The sequence below is a fragment of the Nannospalax galili genome, unplaced genomic scaffold (genome assembly GCF_000622305.1).
Source record: "Nannospalax galili isolate Female #2095 unplaced genomic scaffold, S.galili_v1.0 scaffold788, whole genome shotgun sequence".
NCBI lineage: Eukaryota > Metazoa > Chordata > Mammalia > Rodentia > Spalacidae > Nannospalax > Nannospalax galili.
This window is the reverse complement of record NW_008359996.1, coordinates 1,870,458-1,896,667: the sequence shown is the minus strand read 5'-3', so window position 1 is coordinate 1,896,667 and position 26,210 is coordinate 1,870,458. Positions and strand designations below refer to the sequence as shown.

Sequence of the window (26,210 nt, the reverse complement as noted above, 5' to 3'; positions counted from 1 at the left end):
AGGACAAGACGGCACAGGACGTCAGACAGCAACAGAATGGTGCGACCCAGGCATCCTGACCCCAAGATCCCTATCCTGATCCTTCTGGAGGAAGGCCTCCTCTCTTTCTCCCCGCTTTGGGTTCCAGACCTGCTCTTCCATATTCAGGTGTGTGTGTGTGTGTGTGTGGTGGGGTGTCGTCCCCAGTCCATGGCCCTATCACAAGGGTAGTATAGTTCTTTGAATATAATATATCTAGACAATGCAGTCCCTATATGTCTACGTTTGTTGACTGTAGGTGAAGTGTGTGTGTGTGTCCATATTCAGGTGTGTGTGTGTGTGTGTGGTGGGGTGTCGTCCCCAGTCCATGGCCCTATCACAAGGGTAGTATAGTTCTTTGAATATAATATATCTAGACCCACCCTTCCCCTCCCCCAGGGGACTAGATGAATATTTGACACAGTTCCCTCCTTTTCTAGGAGGTGATGGAGGGAGACCCTGGCACCATGGTGGGGAGGCAGGGCTCCTGGTCAGCCTTGGGGCACCAATGCCCAAGCTGGCCTGGGGTCACTGACCAGCCCCAAGAAGCTCATGAGATGAGGAGGTCTGATGGGAGCTGGAGCCTACATCCTGTCCCCACCACTCTCGGGTGGGCCTTAAGCTTACTGCCTGTAGACACAGGCTCTACCCACTCCCATCTTGCCCCAGTCACCTGCTCACCCACTCTGCACTTCAGGAGTAAAAGTGGGAGGAACCATTGAGGATGTGGGAAGCAACACTGGTGCTGCGGCTCAGCGGCCCTGGAACTGCGGCAGCAGGTGGACCCACGTTTTCAGTGCTGCTGCCGCCTGAGGCTGCCCGCCGTAAGGGCTGAGGGCTGTTTCTTAGCAGCAGCAGAGCTCCACCACGGGGTGTTCCACTCTGTGTTGGGGGTCCCAGCCAGTTTGGAGGACCTGGGGGAGCCAGCAAGGCTGGCTGACGCCAAGCCGGGGGCGGCATGCCTGGTGGAGGTGGGCCGTGGCTCCAGTGGGCCCCTGATCGGGGAACTGGGCGGGAGGGCCAGGCAGGGGCAGGGGGCGGAGCAGGATAGCCCTGGGCAGCAGCTTCGGCTGGAATGCCCCCCAGAGCCATGCTGGAGAAGCCAAGCCTCATGCTCTCAGCATCGAAGGCCTCAATCTCCCGGGCCTGTCGCTCGAGCAAACTCCGGATTCGCTCAGAGCGCCCTGTCTGCAGGGCCAGCAGCTCTTCTTCCACCTGGGACACCCAAAAATGGGGTGAGAGTCCTGGAGTGGAGAGCCTGCCCTCCCTCTCTCATCCTGAGGGGTAGGCCCCTTACCCGTTGCTCTAACAGCGCCCGCCTCAGCGCTACTCTCTGTTCCAGCTCTCGAAGCTCTCGCTCATGCTGGCTTTCTGTGCGGATCTTGATCTTGCTCTGGTAGGCATTGAGGAGCTCCAGTTCTTGTTGAAGCTGCTGTCGCAGGGCCTGGAACTCTGCCTCCTGAGTCTCATCAAGCCGGAGCTGGAGGAGAGGAAGAGCTGGGTTTAGGGAGCTCTTCCTCAGTCCCCACCATCCTCCCCTGCCCCAGTAGGCCTGGGCCCTGAGGTGGCAAGGAGCAGCAGTCTCAACCTCTATCAGAATGGAAGATGGTCATACCCTGTAGCACAGCAATTACACTTGCAGGAATCTATCCCCCAGGTATACTTGCACATGTGCTCGAGGTGTTCACGGAAGCGTTGTGATAGCAAAATGCTGGAAACAACCTAAATGTCCACCAATAAGGGATGGGTTAAATAAATTATGGTAGTCATACCATGGAAAATTATATCCTGTAAAAAATGAGATATGTGATATGTGTATGGAATGATGTCCAAGAAATACTGCATAGAAAAAGGAAGTTAGGACACTAAAGTCTGTTCTATTTGTGCTTAAATTTTGATATGATTTTCCAAATATGTTTGGAACCATCTACAAAAGTAATCATTAGGAAGTTACCTCTGAGAAGAAAGATGGGACCGAGTGAGAATGGGGCCTTCTGATTGCACTCCTTGGACGTTTTAAGCAGCCTGCTCCAGTGTTGTGTATGGTCAGTTTTCAGAAAAGCAACCTTCCAAATCTGAGGTCTGAGTAAATGGATCTGAGGACCGCACTCACTGTAATCTACTCCTTGTTCACACAGTAAACCAACTCAGGCCCAGAAAAATATTAATAGAGCCATTGTTTTCCTTGGTGGCAGAGTGGGCAGGATGACTTTGTCAAGACATTAGGAAAATACTAAGAGAAATAAAGATCCCTGAAAAGAATATGAAACCAACACTGCGAAGAGTACCAGTAGTGGAAAGCACCCAAGATTCCCAAGTCCAAAAGTTCGATCCACACCGCCCCACTTCCTTTGCTGAAACTAGGTTAGAAATAGAGGCTACCTCCATGTCTCCCTCCCAGACCCCAGGCCTCACCGCCTGTGAGCTGAGCATCTCTGAAATGGACTGGTCATACTGCTCGGCCAGGATTGCCAGCTTTCGGGTCTGTTCCTCCTTGAGCCGCTTAAGGAGGCTCTTGTGCTGAGCTTTGGGCGTGGTCTCCAGCAAGTGCGCTCGTAGAGCCTTGTATTGTCGAGTCTGGATCTTACACGTCTCCTGGAACTGCTTCTTGATCTGCAGCTCCTTCGACTGTGCAGTGGACGGATCAAGGGGAAATGGGGCAGGGAAGGAGAGGAAGAGGAGGAACAACGAGGGAAAAGGGAGAAGAGAAGGAGGAAGGAGACAGAAGCAGAGACAGGGAGAGGGAGAGAAACAGAAAACATGTTAGACAGAGGGGGCGGGGGGAGCTGTACACAGACAGACGTGGAGAGATGGGACTGTTTCAAGAGATCAAGAAGGTCTCAATGGGCAAGAGAGGCAGAGAAACAAGACAGGTTCTGAGAGTACATCCAGAGTTGTGTGGGATGTCACAGGAAAGTACGTAGAGTTCAGACAAGGAATCTAGAGGATGGAGTGTACAACAGAAGCTTTGACCATGCAAAGTGGGAGAAAGTATAATCGTGAGATAGAAGCGTGAGAGCATGTTTAAGAATGTCCAAAGACTGAGTGAGAAGACTTAAGTCACATAATACCCATGAAGTGGCACTACAACTAAGGACAGGCAGAGAAGTCCTAGGTCCAGCACCTCAGGGCAGGCAGGAAGAAACTCCGAGCTGAGGCACGGGTAAGAGGCTGCCCTGCTTTGGGCCACAGAAGGGAAAGGGCCAAAGATGGCCAGAAAAATGTCGGACCAGTTCAACAGGCAGCAGCTGCCATCCTGACCAGAGCCACATTCTAGCCCAGCCCCTACATACTAAGCTCCCACTCCAAGCCCATGGTAATCCCAGGGCTCTAGCCCATACACTCTGCTTGGTCCCCAGCCCACCAACCCTCAACTGTGGAGGGTCTGTGGTCCCAGCCCCCAACCCTCTAGGCTGATGCCTGGTACACATGAGAGATGCAGCTCCAAACCATGTAGGCAATTGGGAGTAAAGGAAGGTGCAAAGAGACCAAAGGACTTTGACCCTAAGGGCTCTCTGAAGGATCCCACAAACGGAACCTTGAGATCGTGAAGTTCTGTGGAAGCCCCACAGGGATTCTTAGCCCAGGGCTGGTGGTGGTCATGGTGCAATGAAGCTATGAAGGCAAAAAGGATGAGGCTGAGGAGTGAAAGGAGTGGAGACAACGGAGATGGGGTGAAGAGGTCATGGAGCTGAGGGGCCAAGGGTCCAGATTGGGCGTAAACCAGGGAGGCTAGGCGGCAGGACAAAGCAGACAGAGGCAGCCTGGGCCAAAGGTATAGTTCCGCTCAGATATTTTATTTGTGTTTGTCTTTTTCTTTTTTTTCTTTTTGGTGGGGGAGGGAAGGGGACAGGTTGGAAGGGAGACAGAAAAACAAAATCAAAGAGGGGAAAAAACAACAAAAAAACCCCATGACATCCCTCCCTGCCACCCCTGGCCCCAGGCCTGAGCCGATGAGGGTGAGGATGAGCACACACACAGCAGGGGGAACAGTAATAACTTAAAGGGTTGGGAGAACACAGAGTGTCACTTCTGGACTCCATAGCAGAAGAGACTGCCTGTCTAGGGGTCTCAGGGGCTGGGCCTGGGGAAACATACTGAGGAAGAAGGGTCAGAAGGGAGGAGAGGGCTGGTGACTGGAGAAACTTCACTGAGTTATGGGAGATAAAGTGCTCGATGCTCTCAATAGGGTTGGAATTGGTTACCTCCAAGGAGGCAGAGCCCTGCGGGTCCGGGATCTCCGCCCAGCTACAGTACCTGGTGGTAGCTGTGGGGAGGCAGGGAGCCCAAACTGGCGTTGGCTGCGTGGTAGCAGCCGAGGGATCCGACTGGGTCGTTCACCCTTAAGCAGGCCCCAACTGGCAAGTGTGTGGATGGCCCAGGGGGGTAAGTGAGAGGCTAAACTGTGGCTGGCCCGTGCTAGGCGCCAGTTCCAGCCCTTGCACAGAGCCCAAATCCTTGCCAACAGAGCTAGTGGGCGCTGAGCAGTGCGAGGATTTCCCTGACCGGGCCAAGGGACAGGTAGTCGGCTTCGGAAACCATTCTTGTTGGTCTTGGGGTAGAGTGCAAACAGGCCCCGGTCTCCCACAGCCCCACAGCCCTGTAGGGCCCGGAAGGCCATGGGTGACAGGCGCAGTAGAACCCGCAACCAGAGTCGAGAGATGCCTCTGCGCAACCGTGGGCCTTGCTGTCGCACCCATTTGCCCCCAGCTGCCATAGCTGCCAGAGGTAGAGCTAGGCTAGGCCAAGCTAGGAGCCAGGCAGCCCCAAGGCCTAGAGGCACGCCCATAAGGCCTCGGCGCCAGCTCAGGCCCAGGACAGCCCCCAGTGCAGTACCCTGGGCCAGGAGTAAGAACAGACTCGGGGGCAGGTGTAGAGCTGTACAAAGGAGCAGGTAGGAGGCCCCCAGGCCCACTAGTCCCACTTCAAGGGCCAGCAGCGCTGCCTGCAAGCCACCCCCACCCTGGGCTGCCAGCAGTGGGAGTAGCAGCAGGAGGAGTAGGGGCAGAAGGCCAGAAGAGGACCCTACTGCAAAGGAGAGGCCAGCTAGGAGGCCATGAGATAGGAGTCCAGGGAGCTGGCTAGCAGGGCACGGCCTCAGATGTGGCGGAGGTGGCTCTGGAGGGATGTCTGGGGAAGGACAACCATCCCCAGGATCCCTAGGGGTTCCAATCGGAGCCCCCTCTTCCTCTTCCTCCTCCTCCTCAGGGACTGGAGTCAGTGCAGGACCCTGGACCCAGCCAAGCTCGAACTCCACATCCACAAGGCTCCCATCCTCCTTCCCCCACAAACTCCATGCCCCAGTCTCTTCCTGGCCAACAATACTCCTCTCCTGGGGTGCCGGTGATGGGACTCTAATCTCCTCCATATCTTCCTCAGGTATACCCCAATCTTCCTCATCAACCAGACTCCTATGTTTTTGTGGACTGGGACTAAAGGTTCCTGATTCTTCCCCCAGAATCCTCAGCTCCTCTGGCTCCAAGATGGTCCCTTCCTTTCCCAGAATCCTTCTCTCTGGCACTGCTTTCTCCTCTGCCAGCATCCTTTGGTCCAGGACTGCCTCCTGGCCAGATGGGCAGGGCTGCTCTTCACTAGGGGTGCCTGTGCTCAGTGGTCCCAGAGCCCCAGTATCGGGGAGGCCCATGGGGCGCTGGCCTGCACGTACTTTGAGGCTCTTGGGCTGCTGGCGAACCTGGGCTGCATGCTTCTGTCGTAACTCTTGCTCCCGTCGCTTGTTGTATTCCAGCTGGTTACCCAACTCTGTCTGGTGCTGGAGGCGGGTGAGCTCAGCACGTGTGCGCTGTACGGCCTGGAGTTGTCGCAGCTCCAGCTCTCGGGTGGCCTCATGCTGCCTCAACAGCAGAGCACATTCCAAGTCCTTCTGTGTCTGTTTCTTGTTCAAGTCCTGAGGCAGAAAAAAGACAGGATCTATGGCCCAGTCAGGGAGCCTTGTTGGTATCAAAGAAGCAGAATTAAGAGCACAGAACTCCTGGGCACAGTGAGCCTCAGAAGGGGTTGGGGTGGGGGATGGGGAGAGAGGAATGTATGCTCTTGGTTGGCCTAGGAGCAGTATGCCTAGGGACATCCTAGCAAGGTCCAACAGGGATGGAAAGCAAGAAGGAAGCTGAAGACTAGGAGGAGGGGAGAAAGAAGGGTTAGTGAGGCAATCGAAAGGAGATGCTAGGACCCTTGACCAAGTGGAGAGGAAGGGTATGTGGGGCAGGCCTACCTCTCGAAGCAGGTCCTGGTCTAGGCTATGACGGGCCAGCAGCATCTTGCGCTTGTACTGGCGACACTGTAGCTCAAAGTATTGGCGCTGCCGCCGCAGCAGCCCTGCTTCCTCCTCTGCCTGGCACTGCTGCAGCTGCTCCTTCTGCCGCAGTAGCCACTCGGCCTTCTCCCGCTTAGGTGTACTAGGATTCTCCTGGAGCTCCTGGCAGAACAGAGAGGGATCTGGTCAGGGCCTGCCATTGCCCAGCCTACCTCCTGGCCCTTGGCTCACCCAGGGCAGTTCTGGCCAACCTCCTTCAACTGTTCCTTCCGAAGTTTATAGGTTCGCTTTTGTGCCTCCAGCAGGGCTGCCAACTCCTTCTTCTGCTGCCCAAGGATGTGCTGTTGGAACTTCCGTTCCTCAGCCTGAGCAGCTCGTGCCTCTTTCTCTCCAATGGCCTGGTGTCGCCGCGCCAGCTTTTCAGCCTCAGCGCCAAAGCCAGCCCGTTGTGCTTCAAGTTCCCGCTGCAGCCGCCCACTGTGCTCCTCTCGCTCACCCCTCAGCCGGGATTCCAGGGCCAGCAGCTGCTTCTGGTGCTGACGCCGCATCCGCTTGTAGCCACTTAGTTGTTCCCGCAGGGCCGAGTCTTGCTCATGTTCCTGGATCTGACGGCTGACCTGGCGTAGAAGAGAGGATGTGAAGTGGGGCTCCATTTTACTCACACAAATATGGAGAAGAACAAGGTTTTCAGACTCATGATTTCATTGTTAGTTAGCAGCTTCCCCATACTTAACCTCTCTGACTCTACTTCCTCAATTGGATAATTATCTACATCATGGATTGGTGTGATACACTGAGATGATAAAATTAAGCACAGATTCTGGCACAAAAGCAGGAACAATTCAAATTAGTTCAAAAGAATGAACCAGATGTATCTGGGCTCAGACCCCACACTGCTAATTATTATCTCACTATTTCAATCAAGTTAACTTCTCACACCACCAATTCCCTCATCTGTTACACAGACCAGCAATACCTTTGCACAGACAAGTGTGCCACTCAGAGAAGATTAAAGCAGTAGGTGCTGACATCTTTCTCCTTCAGTGGACACTGAGGGCCTATCATGCTCTAGGTACTAAGCTGGGATCTGGGGTCTGAGATGTTAACTCTGGACCTGAATATCCTCACCTAAGTGGTGATCTCTGTTCCATCAGTGGCTCTTACACTAGTTTATGCTGCCTCTCTGCACATTACCACAAAGCATGAACAGAGCTTGAAGACTATTCTAGAAAAACCCCAACCACAGGCAGAAGCTCTAAGAACACTCAAACTTATCCAGTGGCCTCTAAGAGCTGTTGGTACTCAACTGCAGCAAAGCTGGAATGTGACCTAAAGGTCTAGTAAGAGCATGAATAGAAAGCTGCTTTATGAAAAGCCTAAACTTGCTGGGCGTGGTAAAATATGCCTATAAATCCCAGGACTCAAGAAACTAATGCAGAAGGATTGCAAGTTCAAAACTAATAAATTAAAAAAAAAAAAATCTAACCATTTTTATATTAACTAAGAAAGGTGACTTGATTTTAGTTGACTAAGGTCCTACTTACAAGAATGGGACCCACCCAAAGGTACCTGGGCAAGTACCTTGGGCAAACAGCCTCCCTAAGCCACAGTGGCCTCAAATCTTAACTGGGATCCAACCCTTCCCCTCCCAGGGAAGCCAGAAAGATTAAACAAACAGCGAGTCAATGGCATGAGGAAGATCTTTGAACCCCACCCTTGTCCTCCACAGTACACTGCCACCAGGAGTACCACAGCAGGGTGGATGTGCCTGCCCAGGGATGTGAAGCACCTGGCTGGCCAGAGAGCCCAGAAGGCCTCCAGAAGCTGTGATTGCAGCCAGGCCTCAGATTGGGCAATGTGATCAGTCTGGTGGGAGGTGGGAAGAGGGAGCAGGGAAGGCCAAGGAGAGAAGGCAGCACAGCACCACAGATAGGAATCTGTAGCACATCGTTTCTGGACTTCTGTCTGGTACACCCAGGCCACATAGAAAAAAAGGATCACAAAGTAGCCAAGTGAGGATGGTCACACTTACCAGGGAGGCAGTACGGATGGTGGCAAAATGGTCTCGGTTGCGGCAATAAGCCCGGCGGCGGGCAGAAGAAGTGGTGGAGGTGGGAGTTGGGGCTGCAGGTGGTTGGAGTGGACCTGGGGTCATCTCTGGCTGATAGGGGTCATCATACAGGTTGTCTGAGCCCTGTAAGAAGTGAAGGTGGAAGGGATGCTCAAGGTTCAAGTGCCAATGGGCACAAGGGGAGTTACCTGAGACTCACTCATTCTTAGATAAACAGTCATGCTGAGGGAAGGAGAGCAGGGACCCAGGTGGTTCCTGAGCAAAACAGCCCAGGTTTAGCCTCTTGTCCAGTAGGCTGTACAGGGTGAACTGCGTACCGGCAGCCGGTGGATGATGGAGCTGTGGGAAGTGACTGTATGCTCCCCCTCCTGCATCATGGCCATCTCTCGGGTTTCAGGGCCTTCCTCTTCCTCTTCTTCCTCCTCCTCCTCCTCTTCTTCTTCCTCCTCATTGTCAGAGGCATCTGCTAGGCTGTTGACTGAACTGCTCTGGCTGGAGGCACTGATGGACATGCTGGGCACTGAGTGGCTACTCTCTAGACTGGTCAATGTCCCTGCTCTGTGCATGTAGGGCTCTGCCTCCTGTGAACAGGGTGTGAGCTGTTGGGCAGGGAAAGGGAAGGACAAAGGGTATGTGCATGTAGTAGTACAAGGAGACAGAAAGTGTGAAGACAGGTGGGGAAGAGAGGCTTAGCTCAACATGAAGTGGGGAGAGGATCAGGGTATCAGGGTAAGTTAGGTCACCTCCTCTTCCTCTGGGGCCTCAGCACCAGGGCCATTGGGTGCCTCTTGGAATAGTATCTTCTTCATCTTGCGGTACTGCAGGTTGTCTAACTCCCGTACAGCATCCTTGGTCCTCTGGATGAGGTCCATAATGACTGTGGGCGGCCTCTCCCGGAGCACGAAGCGGTGCTGTGGAAATAGAACACTAAGACCTGTTGTCAACTCCTCCCCACTCCCTCTAGATCCCAAGCCTCTCAGCATTCCCTCGAGGCTAAGGTATTTTGCTGAGGCCGAAGCCACCACAGGCAGAGGTTTTCTTAATCCCTTTCCCACAAACATTTTCCCAACCACCCCATCTCTGCTCTCTAGACAGTCTTACTCCTCCAGGCCTGGCTGACAGGTAAGGTAGTCAGATCTGGATTCTAATCCTACTCCATTATCGAAGTGTTAAGTGGCCTTGGCTAGCTCATGAGGCCTCTTGGGACCTCATAAATTATATCATAAAGCCAGTAGGTTGATCTAGCAGTTTAAGTCAGTCTCAATTAGGGCTTCTAGGATGATCTGAATCTGTGAAGGGAATAAGGTTCCTTCAATTTTGATACCTTAAAAACACCTAAGGGAAATCACACATATACCCATAAGGCTACACAGGGTTTTGGTTTGAATTACATCAGAGCAGTGTGGTAAACCAGATTATAGCATGCTGACTAGACGTTCTGCCTGTCAATTATACATATATCTTTGATTAATAAAAGATGGGAAAACACATTATTTCTTAAATTAAGGCAGTCTAGTAGACAAAATCTGTCAAAACATAGGGGAACAAGCTAGGGTCTGGGGTGGGAATTCATAAATGGAAGCTTCCTGGAGGAGGAAAAATTGGGAGTCACTGATTTCACTGAGGTTTCTGTGGCTCTATCAGTTACAGCTCTAGTACACTAGGCCAGTGAACACTCACCTTTAGAAGAATCTCTGAAGTTGGTCTATCTTGAGGGATTTTCTGAAGACAGGAATCAACAAAATTCCGGAAGTACTCAGACCTGAAGTTCCAGAAAGTAGGAGACAGGCAGGGAGGGTGTGAGCCAGGTGGACAGGCCCCATAACCTAACCCTGGGCCCAGAAATCCCAGTCCTCACCAGTGTCCTGACTGGAGAGCAGGGGACTCATTCTGTGCAATGTGGTATAAGGCACTCATTGCATTCATGTTGAACAGTGGTGGTTTCCGCTCCGCTACACAAGGACAAGGGAAGAAGGCAACAAGCGGCAGATGGTCAGAAGCTAGAAGGGAACTCAAAATGTGTTGGGTTCAAGTCCCAGCTCCCTGACTTCCTTGCTGCTTGACCTTGAGCAATTCCCACAATCCTGTTGAGTCTTAATTTCTTCCTCAGTAAACTGCAACACCAATCCTACCTGCTGCACATAGGTAGAATAGGGGTTAAAGAAAATAGAGTCAAAGCACCAAAAGGCAAGAAGAAGCACCCTCAGTTATCAGCCCAATTAGTACTTATGAGGGTCTAATTTGCCATCATGGGAAAGACAAAGAAAAACAAGGAACATGCCTGTGTTCAAGTAACTTCCAGTCTAAAAAGATTAAATGGACTAAACAATTAGCCTAAGACTAAAACTGGGGATGTACCTCAGCAGTAGAATGTTTGCCTAGGATGGCCAGGCCCTAGATTTGATCCCCAGTACCACCAAAACAAACAAACAAAACCTCTAACTAACAAACATCAAATTAAGGTTAATTGGGATTAAGAGGGAAACAGGAAATGGGTAGGAAGTTGAGGGCGTTCAATGGCTCTTTAAGCCAACAAATCTGCAGGGAACTCTGGAGGTCTCTTGGAAAAGGGAACACTGAAGGTAAGCTTCAGACTAGAAGCTGCAAGCCAGGAGCTCCTGGAAGCCCAGGCAATGTTGTTTGTTTTCAGCCTAAACAGTGATTTTAAAAAATTAATTGCCAGTGCTAGAGAGATGGTTCAGTGGTCAAGAGCACTGTTTGCTCTTCCAGAGACCCGGGTTCAGCTCTTTGCAACCATGTGGCAGCTAACCACTATCCATAACACCAGGGGATCAGATGCCCTCTTCTGGCCTCTGTGGCTACTGCATGCATGGGGGGACCTACATACATGCAGGCAAAATACTCATACACAAAAACAAAAAACTTAATTGCCAACAATAAGAATGTAAATTTCCACAGTTTTTCTTAAAGAATGGTGAAATGGAATCTATATTCCTACCTAACAACAGGCAGGAACTAAGCAACAGCTACCCTACAGAGGAACAGTAACTTCTAGTTTGCCCTGCCTTCCTCCCTATTGCGCCACTGATACCGATTCTGATTATCAGCTGCTGTGTATAATCAGGCTTCCCAATAGTAGAGAACAATTTCTGTGCACCCATGTCTCTATAAAAACTAGGAATAAAAAACAAATAAACAACAAACAAGGAATACAATGGACAGATCTAGCTGTTTCTTCTCTATGGCCTGTTTCATACATTTCATTATCCTGGCCCCAAATGGTAAATGTAGTATGTGGTGAGCAGGTCTAAATCTCTGACTTCAGGCACAGGAAATTATACAAACCAAGGCAAAAAAGTGGGAAAGTTCATAACATGCTCCATGTGGGTAGAGCCCATGAAGCCAAGAGTCAACATTTAGGAAGCAGAGCCTCTAACCTAGTATAAGGAAGCTGGGGATGGCTTCAATCTAGCAGGCAACAGGGAGCCACAGATGGCTCTGAGCAGGGAATGCAATGACGACACTGAGCTTAGGCAGATCTCTCTGGCGTCACTACATAAGAGACTATAAAGGAGACTGGCATGGGAAAGCTCTCTGGAGAAGCTGTAAGAATAACTAATTCTTCTTGGGCAACTATTTTATGTCCGGCACTGTGCCGGCAGTCTTAAAAGCATTATCCCATTAGACAACTGCTTCAACAGCATAGTGTGGCAGAGATGAGAGCCCCAACATGGCTCCAAGGTCTCAGGTCCTCAGTTGGGCTTACCTTTGGGGCCCTATCACTCACTTTACATATGCTTCAGTTACAAACTGAAGCTAGCCTTGGCTCCTCAGGCCTGCTCTTATCTCTAAGCTTCTGCAATGCCGCCTTCTATTTTGGAATGCTCTTTCCTGTATCCTTCCAACAGCTCTGTCTTGTGGATTTGCTTAAACCTTTCTGCTACAGGCCTTAAACTAGGTCAAGTTTTACCTGTGTACCATTCCTGGAGTTTCTCCACTCTTATCCCATGCCTGGTTTCCCTACTTTAATGTAGGTTCCATAGGGGCAGGAATCTTACCATTGTACCCCAAGAACCTAGCAGAACTAGTAGCCTAGTACACACATGAGCACTCAAAACAGATTCAGAACCTAGGAGGTAGACAAGAAGCAAGAACTGCTAAAAAATCTTCAGGTGTAAAAATTGGCAGGGTTTGACAGCTGCTTGTATCAAGGCTCTAGGGTAGTCAAAATGGACAGGAGGAGCTTAGAGACCTGTATCCATGGGATGGGGACAGGAACAGAAAGGAATGAACAAGAGTCTGAGGGGACAGAGAGGACATCCTTACCCAGCTCGATACAGGTTATCCCCAAGGACCAGACATCCACCTTGCCATCATATTGCCCTTCATCCATGGCCAGGATCACCTCCGGAGCCATCCTGAGAGGACAGTAGGAAAGAGAGGCTAACCACTCACCCAGACACTGTACTTCCTACTGCCAACATCCCAGGAATCCCCACTCACCAGTATGGGGTGCCCACAAAGGAGTTGGCAGGTGCCATGATAGATGCGGAGCCAAAGTCCCCCAGTTTCACCAAGCCTGGCTCAGACAGCAGGATGTTTCCAGCTTTCACATCCCTGCCAGAGGCAAAATACAAAGATGAGAAATGCATCTGAGAAAAACTGGTGAGGGGCTTTAACAGTGCCCAAGACAGGCGCCGCTCAGTGAGATGAGGAGTGGCACAGAAAGCATCCCACTCTCGGCCATGGTTGGTGCTGTTGTACCTATGGATCATGTTGTGTGAGTGTAGATATGCCAGGCCCTGTAGTGCCCCATGGGTCACCGCTGCAATTTCCACCTCCTGAAGGGGCTTCTTGTGCACTGTAGAAAGGAAAACAACAAACTGAGGGAGCCCACAGAGGAACTGGAGTAAGCTACCCCCATCTCTCTCTCCTATAGCTTTTCGGTTCGCCCTTACTCTGCTTTCTGAGTTACTTACCTTCTAGAAGATCAGAAGCTGAGCCCAGGCAATACTCCATCACCAGCTAAGAAAGGGTCAAGTGTTAGAGATCAGCAGATGCTGGCCACCCCTGGCCCAGCTCTCCTCTGAGCAGAGACTCAAAACAGAATTTTCTTGTTTATCTTCCACTCAGGCAATGCCCCAAGGGTAATGATAGAGGGGAAGGGCAGCTAGAGAAAACAAGAGGTGGTAGGAGGTGGACTCAAGGACTTCCCTAGAAAGATCCTAAGGCTCTTACCATCACTCCCAATCTGGATCCCTTTAAAGCCCCCTTCAGTTTTCACCTCCTAAAGCACACACGCCCCCTCTGCTTGCTGTCTCTGCCACTCTGGGCCAGTCTCTCTGTCTGCACCTACACTGATGCTCATGGGTCTTTCTAACTTTCTTTCTCTTTCTCTCTCTTCCTCCCGATTCCTTTCTTTTGATATAGGGTCTTGTTGCATAAGCCCAGCTGGCCTGGAACTTGCTATGTAGACCACGTTGGTCTCCAATTCATAGAGAGCTGCCTGCCTCTGCCTCCTAAGTGCTGGAATTAAAGGCATGCCACTACCATGCCTGGCTCCTGGTTTTTCTGAGGACTAAAGTGGTCAGAGACTGCCCACTTAGGAAGCTGGACCAGGAAAAGATTGGTCTGAGTAAAGAGGAGGAGACAGCTCACCCAAGCCGTGTGCTCCCTCAGGTAACAGCCCCGGTATTGAATAGTATTGGGATGCCGGAGCTTCTGTAAGAACCGCACCTCCTTGATGATGTCCTGCCATTTCTAGGAGGTCAAGAGAGGAGGGAGTTATCCAGCCTGCATGTTGAGACTGAAACTCTTTGCCCCCTGACCTGATCCTAACAAGCCTGACTCACCTCATTTGATTGCTTCCCACTATAGGACATCTTCTTGATGGCCACCACCTCATTGTTTCGGACATCCCGGGCCTAGAGGACCAGATTGGAGGGTGGAGTTGATTGGAGATCCACCAGATTAAGAAAGCCTCCACCCTTGCTTTATCCTCCCAAAACCCAACTCACAAAGTACACAGCTCCAAAACTGCCATGGCCAATTTCCCGGAGGTCAGAGAAGAGCTTTTCAGGGTCATCCTTGAAGAAGAGTTCGGCTACATCAGGGTCCTTCAGGCTCCCGGCCCGGCCCCCAGCTGGCATGATGGCCCCTGGGGGCCCTGAGATTGGGGCCTTGCCTAGGAAGTGCAGACAGGACCTTTAGAGCAAAGACAGGGCCCAGAGAAAAAGAAAAGGCCTCCCAAATGTCTGCATTCTCCTTCCCTCATTCACTGATGAGGGAGAGGTACTATGGACAAAGGGTAGGGGCATATTAGGAACAACATCCAATCTCCAAAAAAATGAAATCTGTCCTGGCAACTAGGTCATGGGGGCCAGGTTTCTGGAGTTCCTAAATTATTAGAAAGAGAACTCTGGGAAGCTAAGCATCCTCATTAACCTCCTCAGCCCCCATCAACTTCCCAGTTCCCTATAAGCCATTATTCCCCTCAAGGATAAAAGGTTCCCAGCCAGAGCTCTAGATCCCCACATGTCCTGCCCTACAAGTTCCCATACCCCAGTGATTTCCAGGCACCTTCCTGCCCTTTAGTGCTGAGTCCCCCTCCCTCCTTCAACCTCTCACACCCTGGATGAGAACAGGAAACTGTCAGGCCGGAGGTGGTGGAAATCCGGCCATTGTTAGAAGTGGGTACTGGCCTGAAGGGCCAGGAGATTCATTTTCAAAAATGGTAAGAGATAGCAGTGGCAGGGAGAAAATCCAGAATGGGAAAGGCAGGGACATAAATGGCACCTGGCTTTGAGGGCCTCTGTGCTCTGGGCTGCTTCCACTTCCATAAGCACCACATAAAAGTATGGGAGGTGGCTGGGCGTGGTAGCGCACGCCTTTAATCCCAGCACACGGGAGGCAGAGGCAGGCGGATCTCTGTGAGTTCGAGGCCAGCCTGGTCTACATAGTGAGTTCCAGGACAGCTGGGGCTACAGAGAGACCCCGTCTCAAAAAGACCCCCCCCAAAAAAAAGGGAGGTTTGTGGGTCACAAGTAACACTGGGCAGGCCCACTATGCACCTCACACGGGTCATTTCTCACTGGATCCCTACTATCTTATGGGGTAAGTGCTACCATTACTCTTATCCACAGGTAAGGAAACAGACTCAGAAAGGCTAAGTGATTTGCCCAAAGCTGGCTTGCTACCACCAGGCATCCAGAACAGTCGTACGAAATCAGCAAGGCAAGATCAGGATCACCATCTTCCAGAGTCACTGAGGCACAGAGAGGAAAAAGGACCTTTCCAAGGTCATGGAATAGGACCTATTCCTCTCTGGTCAGTCAGCATGCTCAGCATTCTGTTAATAGGGCTACCAAGCTCAGCCTCCCTCCTACAGGCCTCCCTCCTACAGGAAAGCCAGAGTACTCCAGCCCTTGCAAGGAGCTCCCAGTCAAACAACAAGAGAAAGTTGCTGCAGGGTACATATCAGAACCCAGACACTGGATTCCAGGACAGGCTTTTGGCCTGTCGGCCTGTCGGATAAAGGAGCCTTCAGCAGAGCTGGACTCCCAGGGCAGAGTTCTAGTTACTTAAAAGCACCTGACAATTTCAGCATATAATTATATTATATGGTGCATTGTTTCCGGTTGTGTTGTTAATTTTGTCTCCTCAGCCCAACTAGACAATTGAGGGTAGGAAGGGAGCCTGACTCTTCAGTGGGCCCCCAGGGTGTGGAGCGCTTAGAATAGCCTGGGAGCTTGATTGATTGATTGCCCTCAGCATCCCTGATGTTGCTCAAAGCAGGCCCCCTTCTGCCACCAATGGTGCCAACCACCTCTCACCCACACCATACACCTACACAATAAGGCAGGTGCCCACAACGAGCCAAGGGAACCCTCATGACCTCCTAATCAGTAACAAGCCTAAGATTATCAACTCAGGACCCCAAGCCACATGAAAGGGGAACCAGCCACTGGTAAAACATTGCACAGGTCCCTTTCCTCACAGCAACAACATTTAAGCAATTACCAAGGTCTGGGCTAAATCATAATCACCTTCTAAAAATCCATGCTGCAAATGAGTCCCTAGGCTGCCCCACTAGCACATCTTATGTGCAATGTGGAGCAACAGGGCTTTGGGTTAGTTCCTTAGCACTTTTCTTCTCTCTGGTTAAATGGATGACAGCATGGGGCTATGTGAATGAGACCCCATACTCTGAAACACTCTGCAAACACTAAACAAATGGCTTTTTCTTTCCTTCAGCTTCTAGGATTGCCACACAGCTGTAATCCTGGGGCAATTCAACAGCTTTGCTTTACTGTTAAGGAAGGCCACTATGGCCATTATTTGACAGAAGGGAGAACAGTCTCTAGAACCAGGGCCAAAGTCTGGGATTGGGATAAAAACGAAGGTCATATGGGGGGGGGGTTCATGAGGCAAAGGCACAAGGCCTGAGCTTATCAGGAAAAGCTCCTGAGGACAGCCCTTATGGAAAGGAAACTCATCACACTCCCATCTTTAACTGTCACCCCAATACATTCTCCTGGTCAAGCCCAAACTCAGAGGAAAACGAATGGTAAGAAACAAGTACCAGCCAGGGACACCACTTGGTTGAGGACTTGGGTTAAAATCTTGACTCTGCCATGATGTGACATTAAACAACCTCTCTGGGCCTCACTGTTCTCAACTGTAGAATGGGAAGACAGTAATAAAAGAGCTCCCGTAGGTTGTGTGGGTGTGAGTGCAGTATGAATGTATTCAAAAGTACTTCCTAGAGGATAGGTCACTTGACAATTGTATAGTATTTATACCAGCACAGCAAGAGGTAGAAAGGTAAATGCAGCTGGGGGAAAATATAACCAAGTACACATACACACGCAGTCTTTGCAAGGACAACCCCCTCCTCCAAATAGATGAGGTTTGAGAAGCAGCACCAGTGGCAGCTCCCACCTGTCATTCAAATACTAGAGAAACGGAGGCAGGAGAATGGCCTCAAGTTTGAGGTCAACCTGGGCTACAAGTGAGCTCCAGACCAGCCAGGGCTGCAGTCAGACTCTTCCTCAACCAAATAATAAATAAATAAATAAATAAATAAATAAATAAATAAGCCCACTCACTGTGGGAATCAACACCCTAGAGCAGGCTGAAAAGAGAATCATCAAGGAAGAGGTGGCTGCGAGGGCAAAGTGAACAGGGGAGATTAGAGGGGTGGAAACCCACCTGATTAGCCCAGGCACCCTATAGGGCGTGACCCTGGGCGACATTTGCCGGCCCCCAGCAGCCAGACACAATAAAGAGGAAGGGGAAGAAGGTGGCAACACAAGGCAAGGCTAGCTGGAGAATGCTCACCGACCCAGCTGGGCCTCCCTGTGCAGCCGAGAGGGCCTACCCAGGCCCAGGTGGCCACAGGGACCCACGCCGTGCACCCCGTGTCTCACCTGGTAGGGCTCACTATGGTGCCCCAGAGCCTCCGCTTCCGCCTGGGGTCCTCCAGCTGCTCTGCTAAGCAGGGAGAGGGGCAAGGAGACCTTTCCCCTTGCCACCTCTGCCTCCGCTTTCGCCCTTCCTGAGGGGCGGGCCCGGGAAGCCCCCCCTGGAGGGGAGGGGGTGACAACCTGATCTGACCTCCCGGTCCAGTCCTCCCCCAACTCGAGGGCGACAGTTGCTGAATCCGGGATTTCCGATAGTGGGGTCTGAGCCCCAAATATGTGCACGAGCTAAAAATGAATCCGGTATTTGAACGTCTGGGGAGTGAACCCCGAACACTGGTGCACGCAGGGTCCTGAGCCCCAGGTATTTGAAATCCTACAAAACAGAGACCCAGGTTTGTAAAGGCTGGGACCTGAGTCCCAGATAGCTGATGCCTGGGTATTTGAGAAGCGAGGGGCCAAGGCCCAAAATCTGGGACCCGGGGGCCTGAGCCCCGGGTCTGCCGCCACCGAGCAGGGGCCCACCCCGAGGACGTCCGGTCGCACGGCCCCTCTCGCGCTGGGGTCCGAGGGTGACAGCCCCCACTCGGCCCTGGCCTCCTCCCGTCCCCGTCCTATTCCCCGGAGCAGCTGAGGGGCTGTGGTCAGGGCGCTGCCGGCGGTCCCCGCGCCTTCGCTCCCTAGCCTCTCGGTCTCAGCTTCTCTGCACCGCAGCCCCGTCTCGTCCCGGCCTCCCTCTCCCTCTTCCTCCCAATTCCAAGATGGAGACCGGGCGGGAGCGCGCAGGCGCGGTAGGGACGCCGGTCCAAAGGGGGCGGGGCCCGGGACACAGCCCTGCCCCTCGCCTGTGACTGCCCGGCCAAGGCCGGCCGCCCGCCAGCCTGAGTGCGCGCGCGCCGGGCCACGCGGATCCTGGGTGGGAGGAGGCGGGAAGAAGGGCTGGGCTTGAAGGGGAGGAGCCCAAGCGGGCTGGCACAGGGCTGCGCGCATGCGCTCGTTTAGCTGACGCTGTGTGCCCGAGCCTGTTGCTAGGGCTCTGAGGGGGCGCGCGTGGAAGGAAAGCTGTGCTCTACGCCTGCGTGTAGGGTAGAGCCTGCGAGGAGTAAAGGGTGCTAGCAGCTGGGTGAGGAAAAGGCGGGAAAATGGTCCGTTCTGCTGCTTACTACCATCCAAGGTAGACATGCGTTCTCAAGTGTGAGGTTGACAGGCTGTAAATTGGGAAAACTAAAGCGTCCAAATCTCTACAGAAAACTCAGGCCCTGCAAGGTTACACGATTTGCCAAAGGTCACAGTGCGTTTATGTCAAAGTACTTAAATGATCTGAAACTCGCCAATAAGTGGTGGCTTTTGCTTGTAACTGCAACACTCAGCAGGTTGTGCAAGAGGCAACGGGTTAAGAGCACTGGTTGCTCTTGCAGAAAACTCAGGTTCGATTTCCAGCAACCACATGGCAGCTAACAATTGTAACTCCAGCCCCAGGGGATCCGACAGCCTCTTCTGACCTCCGCAGACATTGCACGACATGGGTGCACTTACCTACGTGCAGGCAATACATGCATACACGTAAAATAAAAATAATAAAAATTTTTTTTAAAAAGGGAAAAATAGGGCTAGAGAGACGGCTCAGTAGTTAAGAACACTCCTTGTGGGGCTAGAGAGATGGCTCAGCAGTTAAGAACACTGTTCTTGCAGAAGACCTGGGTTCAAATCCCAGCACCCACGTGGCAGCTAAAAACTGTCCTTAACTCCAGTTCCAGGGGATCTGACAGCATCTTCTGTCCTCTGCAGGCACTGCACAACATGGGCGCACTTACCTACATAAAGGCAATACACGCGTACACATAAAATAAAAATAATAAAATTTAGTAAAAAGGGGGGGGGATGGTTAGGGATACTGCTCAGCAGTCGAGTGTTTACCCAGCATGTATGAGGCCCTATGGCATCCACAATACTATACATAAAAAGGAGGAGCATCAAGATAGCTAAGCAGGTAAAGAAAGGTGCTTGCCACAAAAGCTTGGTGACCTGAGATCCCCTGAACCCACATAAAGGTTGAAGGGAGAACCAGCTCTACAAAGTTGTTCTTGGACCTCCACATGCATGTCATGGAATGCACGTACACACAATAAAAAAATATTTTTAGCCGGGCGTGGTGGTGCATGCCTTTAATCCCAGCACTTGGGAGGCAGAGGCAGAGTTCAAAGCTAGCCTGGTCTACATAGTGAGTTCCAGGACAGCTGGGGCTACAGGGAGACCCTGTCTCAAAAAGACCAAAAAAAAAAAAAGAAAAGAAAAGTTTTTAAGTTAAGAAGGAAAAGTATCCCCCAATTCCCACTTTAATCCAATCCTCAATAAATCATATAATAGTGGGCAAAAGCTTTTTATTTCCCCCATATTCCAGTTCTTCATTTTTTTGTAATGTCTTCCAACCTTGGGAGCAAGGTCCAAGAATTTGATTTACACCTGGAGAAAAAGAAGAAAAAAAGAAAACCAGAAGAGGTAAGCAAGTCCCTAGAGGAAGCTTTCAAATGAGCACAGAAATTGAGGAACAAAGAAAGTGACATCTAGAGATGAGTCAGGGACTTAATCCCATGGGGGTAGCCTCAGAATCCCAGGATCAGCCAGGGCCTGAAAAGCTAAAAGCCTTCCTTCCCCACCCTAAGCTTGAATGGGTTCCATTGTTTCCTATCCCAAGTAAGACAATGGGGCAGCAAGGCCTATCCTCAAGGACAATGAGCAAAGTTCCAATTCTCTGGGCTGAAGCAGTTCCGTGGGTCTGAGCTGTTTCTACTTCTCCCACAGGAATTTCCTAGCACACAAAGGCCAGCAGAACCTGGGAAAGGTTTAAGTGCTGGGTGCATACATAACATATGGCTTTCAAATGAGATAAAATCCACCTGACAAGGTGAAGATCTTTTGCAGAACTGTTCTCACTTAATGAGAGGATGTGAATTAGTCCTTCAGCTCTTGCTACCTTTGTCAAACTCATTCCCTCTGTAGTGGTTTGAATGAAAATGTCCCCCATAGGCTCCAAGTATCTGGACATTTTGTCCCCAGATGGTGGCGCTGTTTTGGGAGGTTTTAGAAGGTGTGGCTATCCTGGAGGAAGCACATCACTGGGGGTGGGCTTAGAGAGTTCCTAAGCCTTGCGGGATACCCAGTTGCTCTCTTGCTTCCTGTGTCTCCATGATGACGTGAGAACTTAACTTCTGCTGCTCCTGCTCCAGCCACCTCCAGCCACCACGCCTCCGTCATGACAGACTGTAATTCCCCTGGAACCATAAGCTCAAATAAACTCTTCCTTCTATAAATTGCTTTGGTCAGTGTTTCTATCACAGCAACAGAAAAGTGACTAGTACAGTAATTGGTACCAGAGAGTGGGCTGTTGACTCTAAAGAACGTGACCAATGTAGGGTTTTAGAAGAATGTGGAAGACTTTGGAAACTTGTGGAAGACTTTGGAAGCTTGTACTAGAAAAGCAGCTGATTACTGTAAGCAGAGCTTAACAGGCGATTCTAGTAGGGGCCTGGAACAATGCAGTTCCAGAGGGAAATAAGGACTTGAGGACTTAAGCAGCAATTGGGATATTTTGGCAGTCTAACTATAGTCTGCCCACAGCCAAAAAGCTTGCCTGAGGCTAAGTTGAAAAGCAGTGGACTAATTTCTCTGGCAGAAGATATTTCAAGACAGCATAATGTGGAAATGGTGGCATGGCTATTAATGGTGAATATTATACAGATTTACAGTGAAAAAACCAAATGGGGCAGAAAGAAATACAGAATGTACAGGATGAACTGAAAAAGAGCACTAGGAAGATAAATGTTGGAGCCTGGCCATGTGCTGGAGAGGATCCCTTTGATAAGGATATTAAACTGATTAAGGAGGGGCCTAGAGATTTGCACTTAAACAATGGAGAGAGTGCCTCCAGAGCAATACCACACCCAGTTAAGCCTCCAACTTGTGAAAGGAAAATGCTGCAGGGGCCACTAAGGAGAAAAGCTTCTAAAGTGGATAAAGCAGGCAGGAGTCCATCCTAAACTTGCAGTGAAATTTGGCAGTGTCATTCACCTGGTGCTGGCTTTAAAGGCATGAAAGATGCAAGAGTGAAGGGGTCATCAATTCCTCCTCTGGTTTCAGAGAACCTCGGAGGCCAGGCAGTGTGCAGCAGAGGTGCCCTGCGTAGAGAAGGCCCTGGTAGGCCACTGAGTGAAGCTGTGAAGGTGAAGCCTGGTTGGCAATGGAGACCCCCCCAAGAAGACATCTGTGATGCCAGAGCTGTGAGGCATCTGCCAAGAAGACCTGCACACAGGGAGTGGTACCAGCACAAGAGAGAGCTGTGTGTTGCATGCAGCAAAGCTAGAGAGGTTGAGCCATCTAAGCCCTTTGGAAGTCTGGTCCCAGAAGTTGGATGTGGAGCTACTGGATTTGGTGTTTGCCCTGCTGGTTTTCAGTCTTGTTTTGGTCCGGTATTTCCTTACTATGCCTCCAATCCTCCCTTTTGGAATGGTAATGTGTATTCGATTCCACTCTATGTTGGGAGTATGTAATCTGTCTTTTGATTTTATAGAGGCTTACAATTAAGATATTTACCTGTGTCTCAGAAGAGACTTTGGACTGTGGACTTTTGAATAGTATTGAGACTGATACTGACTATGGGGATTTTTAAAGTTGAACTAAATGCATTTTGCATTTTATATGGTCATGAGCCTATAGGGGCCAGGGGGTGGAATGTGGTGGTTTAAATGAAAATGTCTCCCATACGCTCCAAGTATTTGGACATTGTGTCCCCAGATGATGCTGCTGTTTTGGGAGGTTTTAGAAGGTGTGGCTATCCTGGAGGAAGCACGTCACTGGAGGTGGGCTTAGAGAGTTCTTAAGCCTTGCTGAATATCCAGTTGCTCTCTTGCTTCCTATGCCTGCGTGATGATGTGAGAACTTAACTTCTGCTCCTGCTCCAGCCACCTTGCTTCCCTGTCATGATGGACTGCAATTCCCCTGGAATCATAAGCTCAAATAAACTCTTCCTTCTATAAATTGCTTTGGTCAGTGTTTTCTGTCACAGCAACAGAAAAGTGACTAATACACCCTCCAAAGACCCCATCAGCAGAGCACACTGTTTTCTAAACGCAATGATGACTTACTGAAGAAACGCATGCAAAGTGCCTGGGCAGAACATGTACCCAGTAATAGACATCATTAATTAGATTCTTTTGAGCTGCTAGTGCTGGGTTTTACAAAATGTGCACCAAAAACTGAGTATCAGAATTTCAGGAGAGCTGCCATGATATCTCAGTGGGCAGAGCACGGCAAGATGGCTCAGTGGGTAAAGGTGCCTGTGCCAAGTCAGGCAATCTGAGTTCAATTCCAAGAACATACATGATGGAGAGAACTGACTCCTGGAAATTGTCCTCTGATCTCCACATGTGCCCTGTCGCATGTACATGCACAAATGCCTGCAAACATATGCACAAATAAATAAATAAATGTAATAAAAAATTTTAAAAAGAATTTCAGAAAAAAAATCATCAAATTTAAACCCTGTTAAGCCATCATTACTGCCACAGAGGGTGGTGTGAATTACAGCTCTGGGCGAATCTTGAAATCACATGACTACTTGAAAGAAATTAGTCAAAAGAATATGTATGATTCTACATCAAGTTAAAAATGTCAGATGTAGTAGCACATGCCTTTAGTCCCAGAAGTCAGGAGGCAAAGGAAGGTAGATCTTTCTGAGTTCAAGGCCAGACTGGTCTACATACTGAGTTCCAGGCCAGCTGGGGCTACAGGGAGATCCTGTCTCAAAAAGACCAAAAATAAAAGGCTGAAAAATATATAAACAGTAAAGTTACAGCTAGAGTGATGGCTCAGTGGTTAAGAGTGCTTGTGCTTTTGCAGACAACCTGGATTTGGTTCCCAGCACCTACATGATGACTCAAAATCATGTGTAACTCCACTTCCAGGGGATCTAACACCCTCTTCTGAACTCCTTGGGCACCAGGCACACACAGTATTCCTACTTACACATAGGCAAAATGCTCACATACATAAAGTATTTTTAAAAAGTAAAATCAAAGCACATGCATACAGTTAGTAAAATCACACCTCCAATCAACTTCACTGGCTGTGATACTGTCACAAGCCAAAGCCACATACTTGGAGTGCATACTTGCATAAAAGCATAAAGCAAGGAACTGGAGAGGTGGCTCAGCAGTTAAGAGCACTGGCTGTTTTTGCAGAGGACTTGGGTTCAGGTCCCAGCACCCACATGGCAGCTAACAATCACCCTTAATTCTAGTTCCAGGGTATCCAAAGCCCTCTTCTGGCCTCTGCAGGCATTGAATGCCTGTGAAGCACTTAATATACATGCAGGCAAAATACTCATACACATAAAATAAAAACAAAATAATTTCCAAAAACCTACAAAGCAGGACAGCAGTTAACTTCTAGGGAGAGGGAGAACACTGTCAGCATGAAAGGGATCATGGGGGGAGGGCATACGGACTGCTGGGGTAATGGTCTTTTTACCCTCCTGGGTGATATTTACAAGTGTCTATTTTATAATATGTTGCCAAAAATGTACTTTTATAATTTTTCTTTTTTACTGAATGTTAACTAGTTTATAATAAAAAAGTAAAAAAAAAATCTTAAAAAAATTTGGGGCTAGAGAGGTAGCTCAGCAGTTAAAAAAAAGCTTGCTCCTCTTCCAGGATCTACGTTTGATTCTCAGCAGTCACACTGGGCAGCTCAAACCAGCTGTAACTCCAGCGCCAATGGATCTGACCCCCTCTTCTGGACTCTGAGGGCACCCACACACATGTGGCATACCCAGATACATACACATACACAGAAATTTAAAAAAGAAAAGTAGCCAGGTGTGGTGGCCCACAGCTTTAATCCCAGCACTCAGGAAGCAGAAGCGGGTGGATCTCTGTAAGATCAAGGCTAGCCTGATCTACATAGTGAATTCTAGGCTATCCCCTAAAGGGAAACTGTCTCAAAACAAAACAAAATAATAAAGCTATAAAAACAAAAAACAAAACAAAAAAAGACCAAAAAAGTAAAAATAGCTGGGCGTGGTGACATACACCTGTAGTCCCAGCACTCAGGAAGCAGAGGCAGGCGGATCTCTGTGAGTTCAAGGCCAGCCTGGTCTACACAGTGAGTTCCAGGACAGCTCAGACTACAGGGAGACCTTGTCTCAAAAAGACCAAAAAAAAAGAAAAAAAAGGAAAAATAGGGCCAGCAAGATGACTTGACTCAGCAGGTAAAAGTACTTGCAAGTCTGGTGACCTTAGTTTGGTCCCAGGGACCCACATAATGGTAGGGAAGAACAGACTCCACAGAGTTATCTTGTGACCTCCACATGCATACAACATGCCTGCACACACATCACATCACATACACACACACACACACACACACACACACACACACACAAAAAGAAAAAGTAAAAATAATAAATGGTGTATATTTATAGTGAGAATTGTTCCCAGTTCCCAAGGGGATAGATACAGACCAATAGGGTTCTCAGGGACTCATGAGAAGCAATACAGGATGGATTCCAAGATCAGCTTTGCCATCTCCTCCCCATCCCCTATTCCTACAGAACCTCACCTGAGAAAGGGTGGGCAGTAGGCCAGTGCCTTCAGAGCCAGGGTCTAGACCAGTGGAAGTCCCGACGCGGGTGGAAACACACAGCAGTGACACAGCAAAGAAGACCACAGAAGAGAAGCAAGAAAGTGCCCAAGACCAGCAGTCTGGAGCCACACAAGGCCAGCTCCTCCTAGGGGTGAGTACAGGGAGGGAAAGGAGATGATGAAGACAGAGAGTAGATCATCTTCCCTTGGGAAGATACCTTGTCCCAGCCCAAGAACAATGGAGACAAACCTCCGTGAGGCACAGTCCTGGCACCTAGGGAGCGGCTGAAAGAAGACGTTTTTATTTTTTTATTTTTTGATGTTTTTGAGACAGGTGGCACACGCCTTTAATCCCAGCACTTGGGAGGCAGAGGCAGGTGGAGCTCTGTGAGTTCAAGGCCAGCCTGGTCTACATAGTGAGTTCCAGGCCAGCTGGGGCTACAGGGAGACCCTGTCTCAAATACACCAAAAAAAGTTAGCATTTGTCCTGCTGGTTTCCAAACTGCCCAGCCATTGACTTGAACACCCAGAATGACTCTTGAGGTAGGAATGTTCATTATTCTCCACATCCCCATCCTTGCCTTTTTTTTTCTTTTTCCCATTATTACTTTGAAACAAAGTCTCGCTATGTAGCCCTGGCTAATGTCAAACTCTCAGGAAATTACCTCTTGAGTGCTAGGCTCAGATGTACACCATCACACCCAGAGATATTTTCCAATTTTATTTTATTTTTCTAAGACAGTGTCTCACTATGTAGCCCCCTGGTTGGCCTGGAAGTCATTATACAAATCTGGCTAGCCTCGGATTCACAGAGATCCGCCTGCCTCTATCTC

At 49.9% G+C, this 26,210-nt stretch overlaps 2 protein-coding genes across 14 annotated transcripts in view; both read right to left on the bottom strand.

Annotated features, from left to right (window-relative positions):
- Window positions 1-327: 327 nt before the first annotated feature.
- Window positions 328-18,724, bottom strand: Taok2 (TAO kinase 2). Of its 5 annotated transcripts, XM_008823890.3 has the most exons (20): window positions 17,750-18,518; window positions 14,339-14,505; window positions 14,174-14,245; window positions 13,980-14,081; window positions 13,301-13,346; window positions 13,086-13,182; window positions 12,825-12,938; window positions 12,648-12,739; window positions 10,219-10,312; window positions 10,041-10,122; window positions 9,104-9,271; window positions 8,678-8,959; window positions 8,322-8,483; window positions 6,541-6,906; window positions 6,248-6,451; window positions 5,684-5,923; window positions 2,434-2,646; window positions 1,634-1,740; window positions 1,316-1,498; window positions 1,093-1,233 (listed from the first exon to the last, which is right to left on the bottom strand). In XM_008823890.3, exons 2-19 carry the CDS (start codon window positions 14,468-14,470, stop codon window positions 1,345-1,347), a joined length of 2,727 nt encoding a protein of 908 aa, XP_008822112.1. In that variant the 5' UTR covers window positions 14,471-14,505; window positions 17,750-18,518; the 3' UTR covers window positions 1,093-1,233; window positions 1,316-1,344. The 5 variants fall into 5 exon arrangements, with proteins under 5 accessions (XP_008822110.1, XP_008822111.1, XP_008822112.1 ...); XM_008823888.3 differs by lacking the exon at window positions 1,634-1,740 and having other exon boundaries at window positions 328-1,233; XM_008823889.2 differs by lacking the exon at window positions 1,634-1,740 and having other exon boundaries at window positions 328-1,233; window positions 8,678-8,941.
- A 1,377-nt stretch (window positions 18,725-20,101) lies between these two features.
- Window positions 20,102-26,210, bottom strand: part of Tmem219 (transmembrane protein 219) — a 30,017-nt gene continuing 23,908 nt past the window's right edge. For all 9 annotated transcript variants that reach the window (XM_008823885.3, XM_008823881.3, XM_008823882.3 and 6 more), the window contains 2 exons: window positions 25,355-25,523; window positions 20,102-20,203 (listed from right to left, as the gene is read on the bottom strand). In XM_008823885.3, coding sequence (XP_008822107.1) covers window positions 25,386-25,523 — 138 coding nt within the window. In that variant the 3' untranslated portion in view covers window positions 20,102-20,203; window positions 25,355-25,385. The remainder of the gene's footprint in view (window positions 20,204-25,354; window positions 25,524-26,210) is intronic.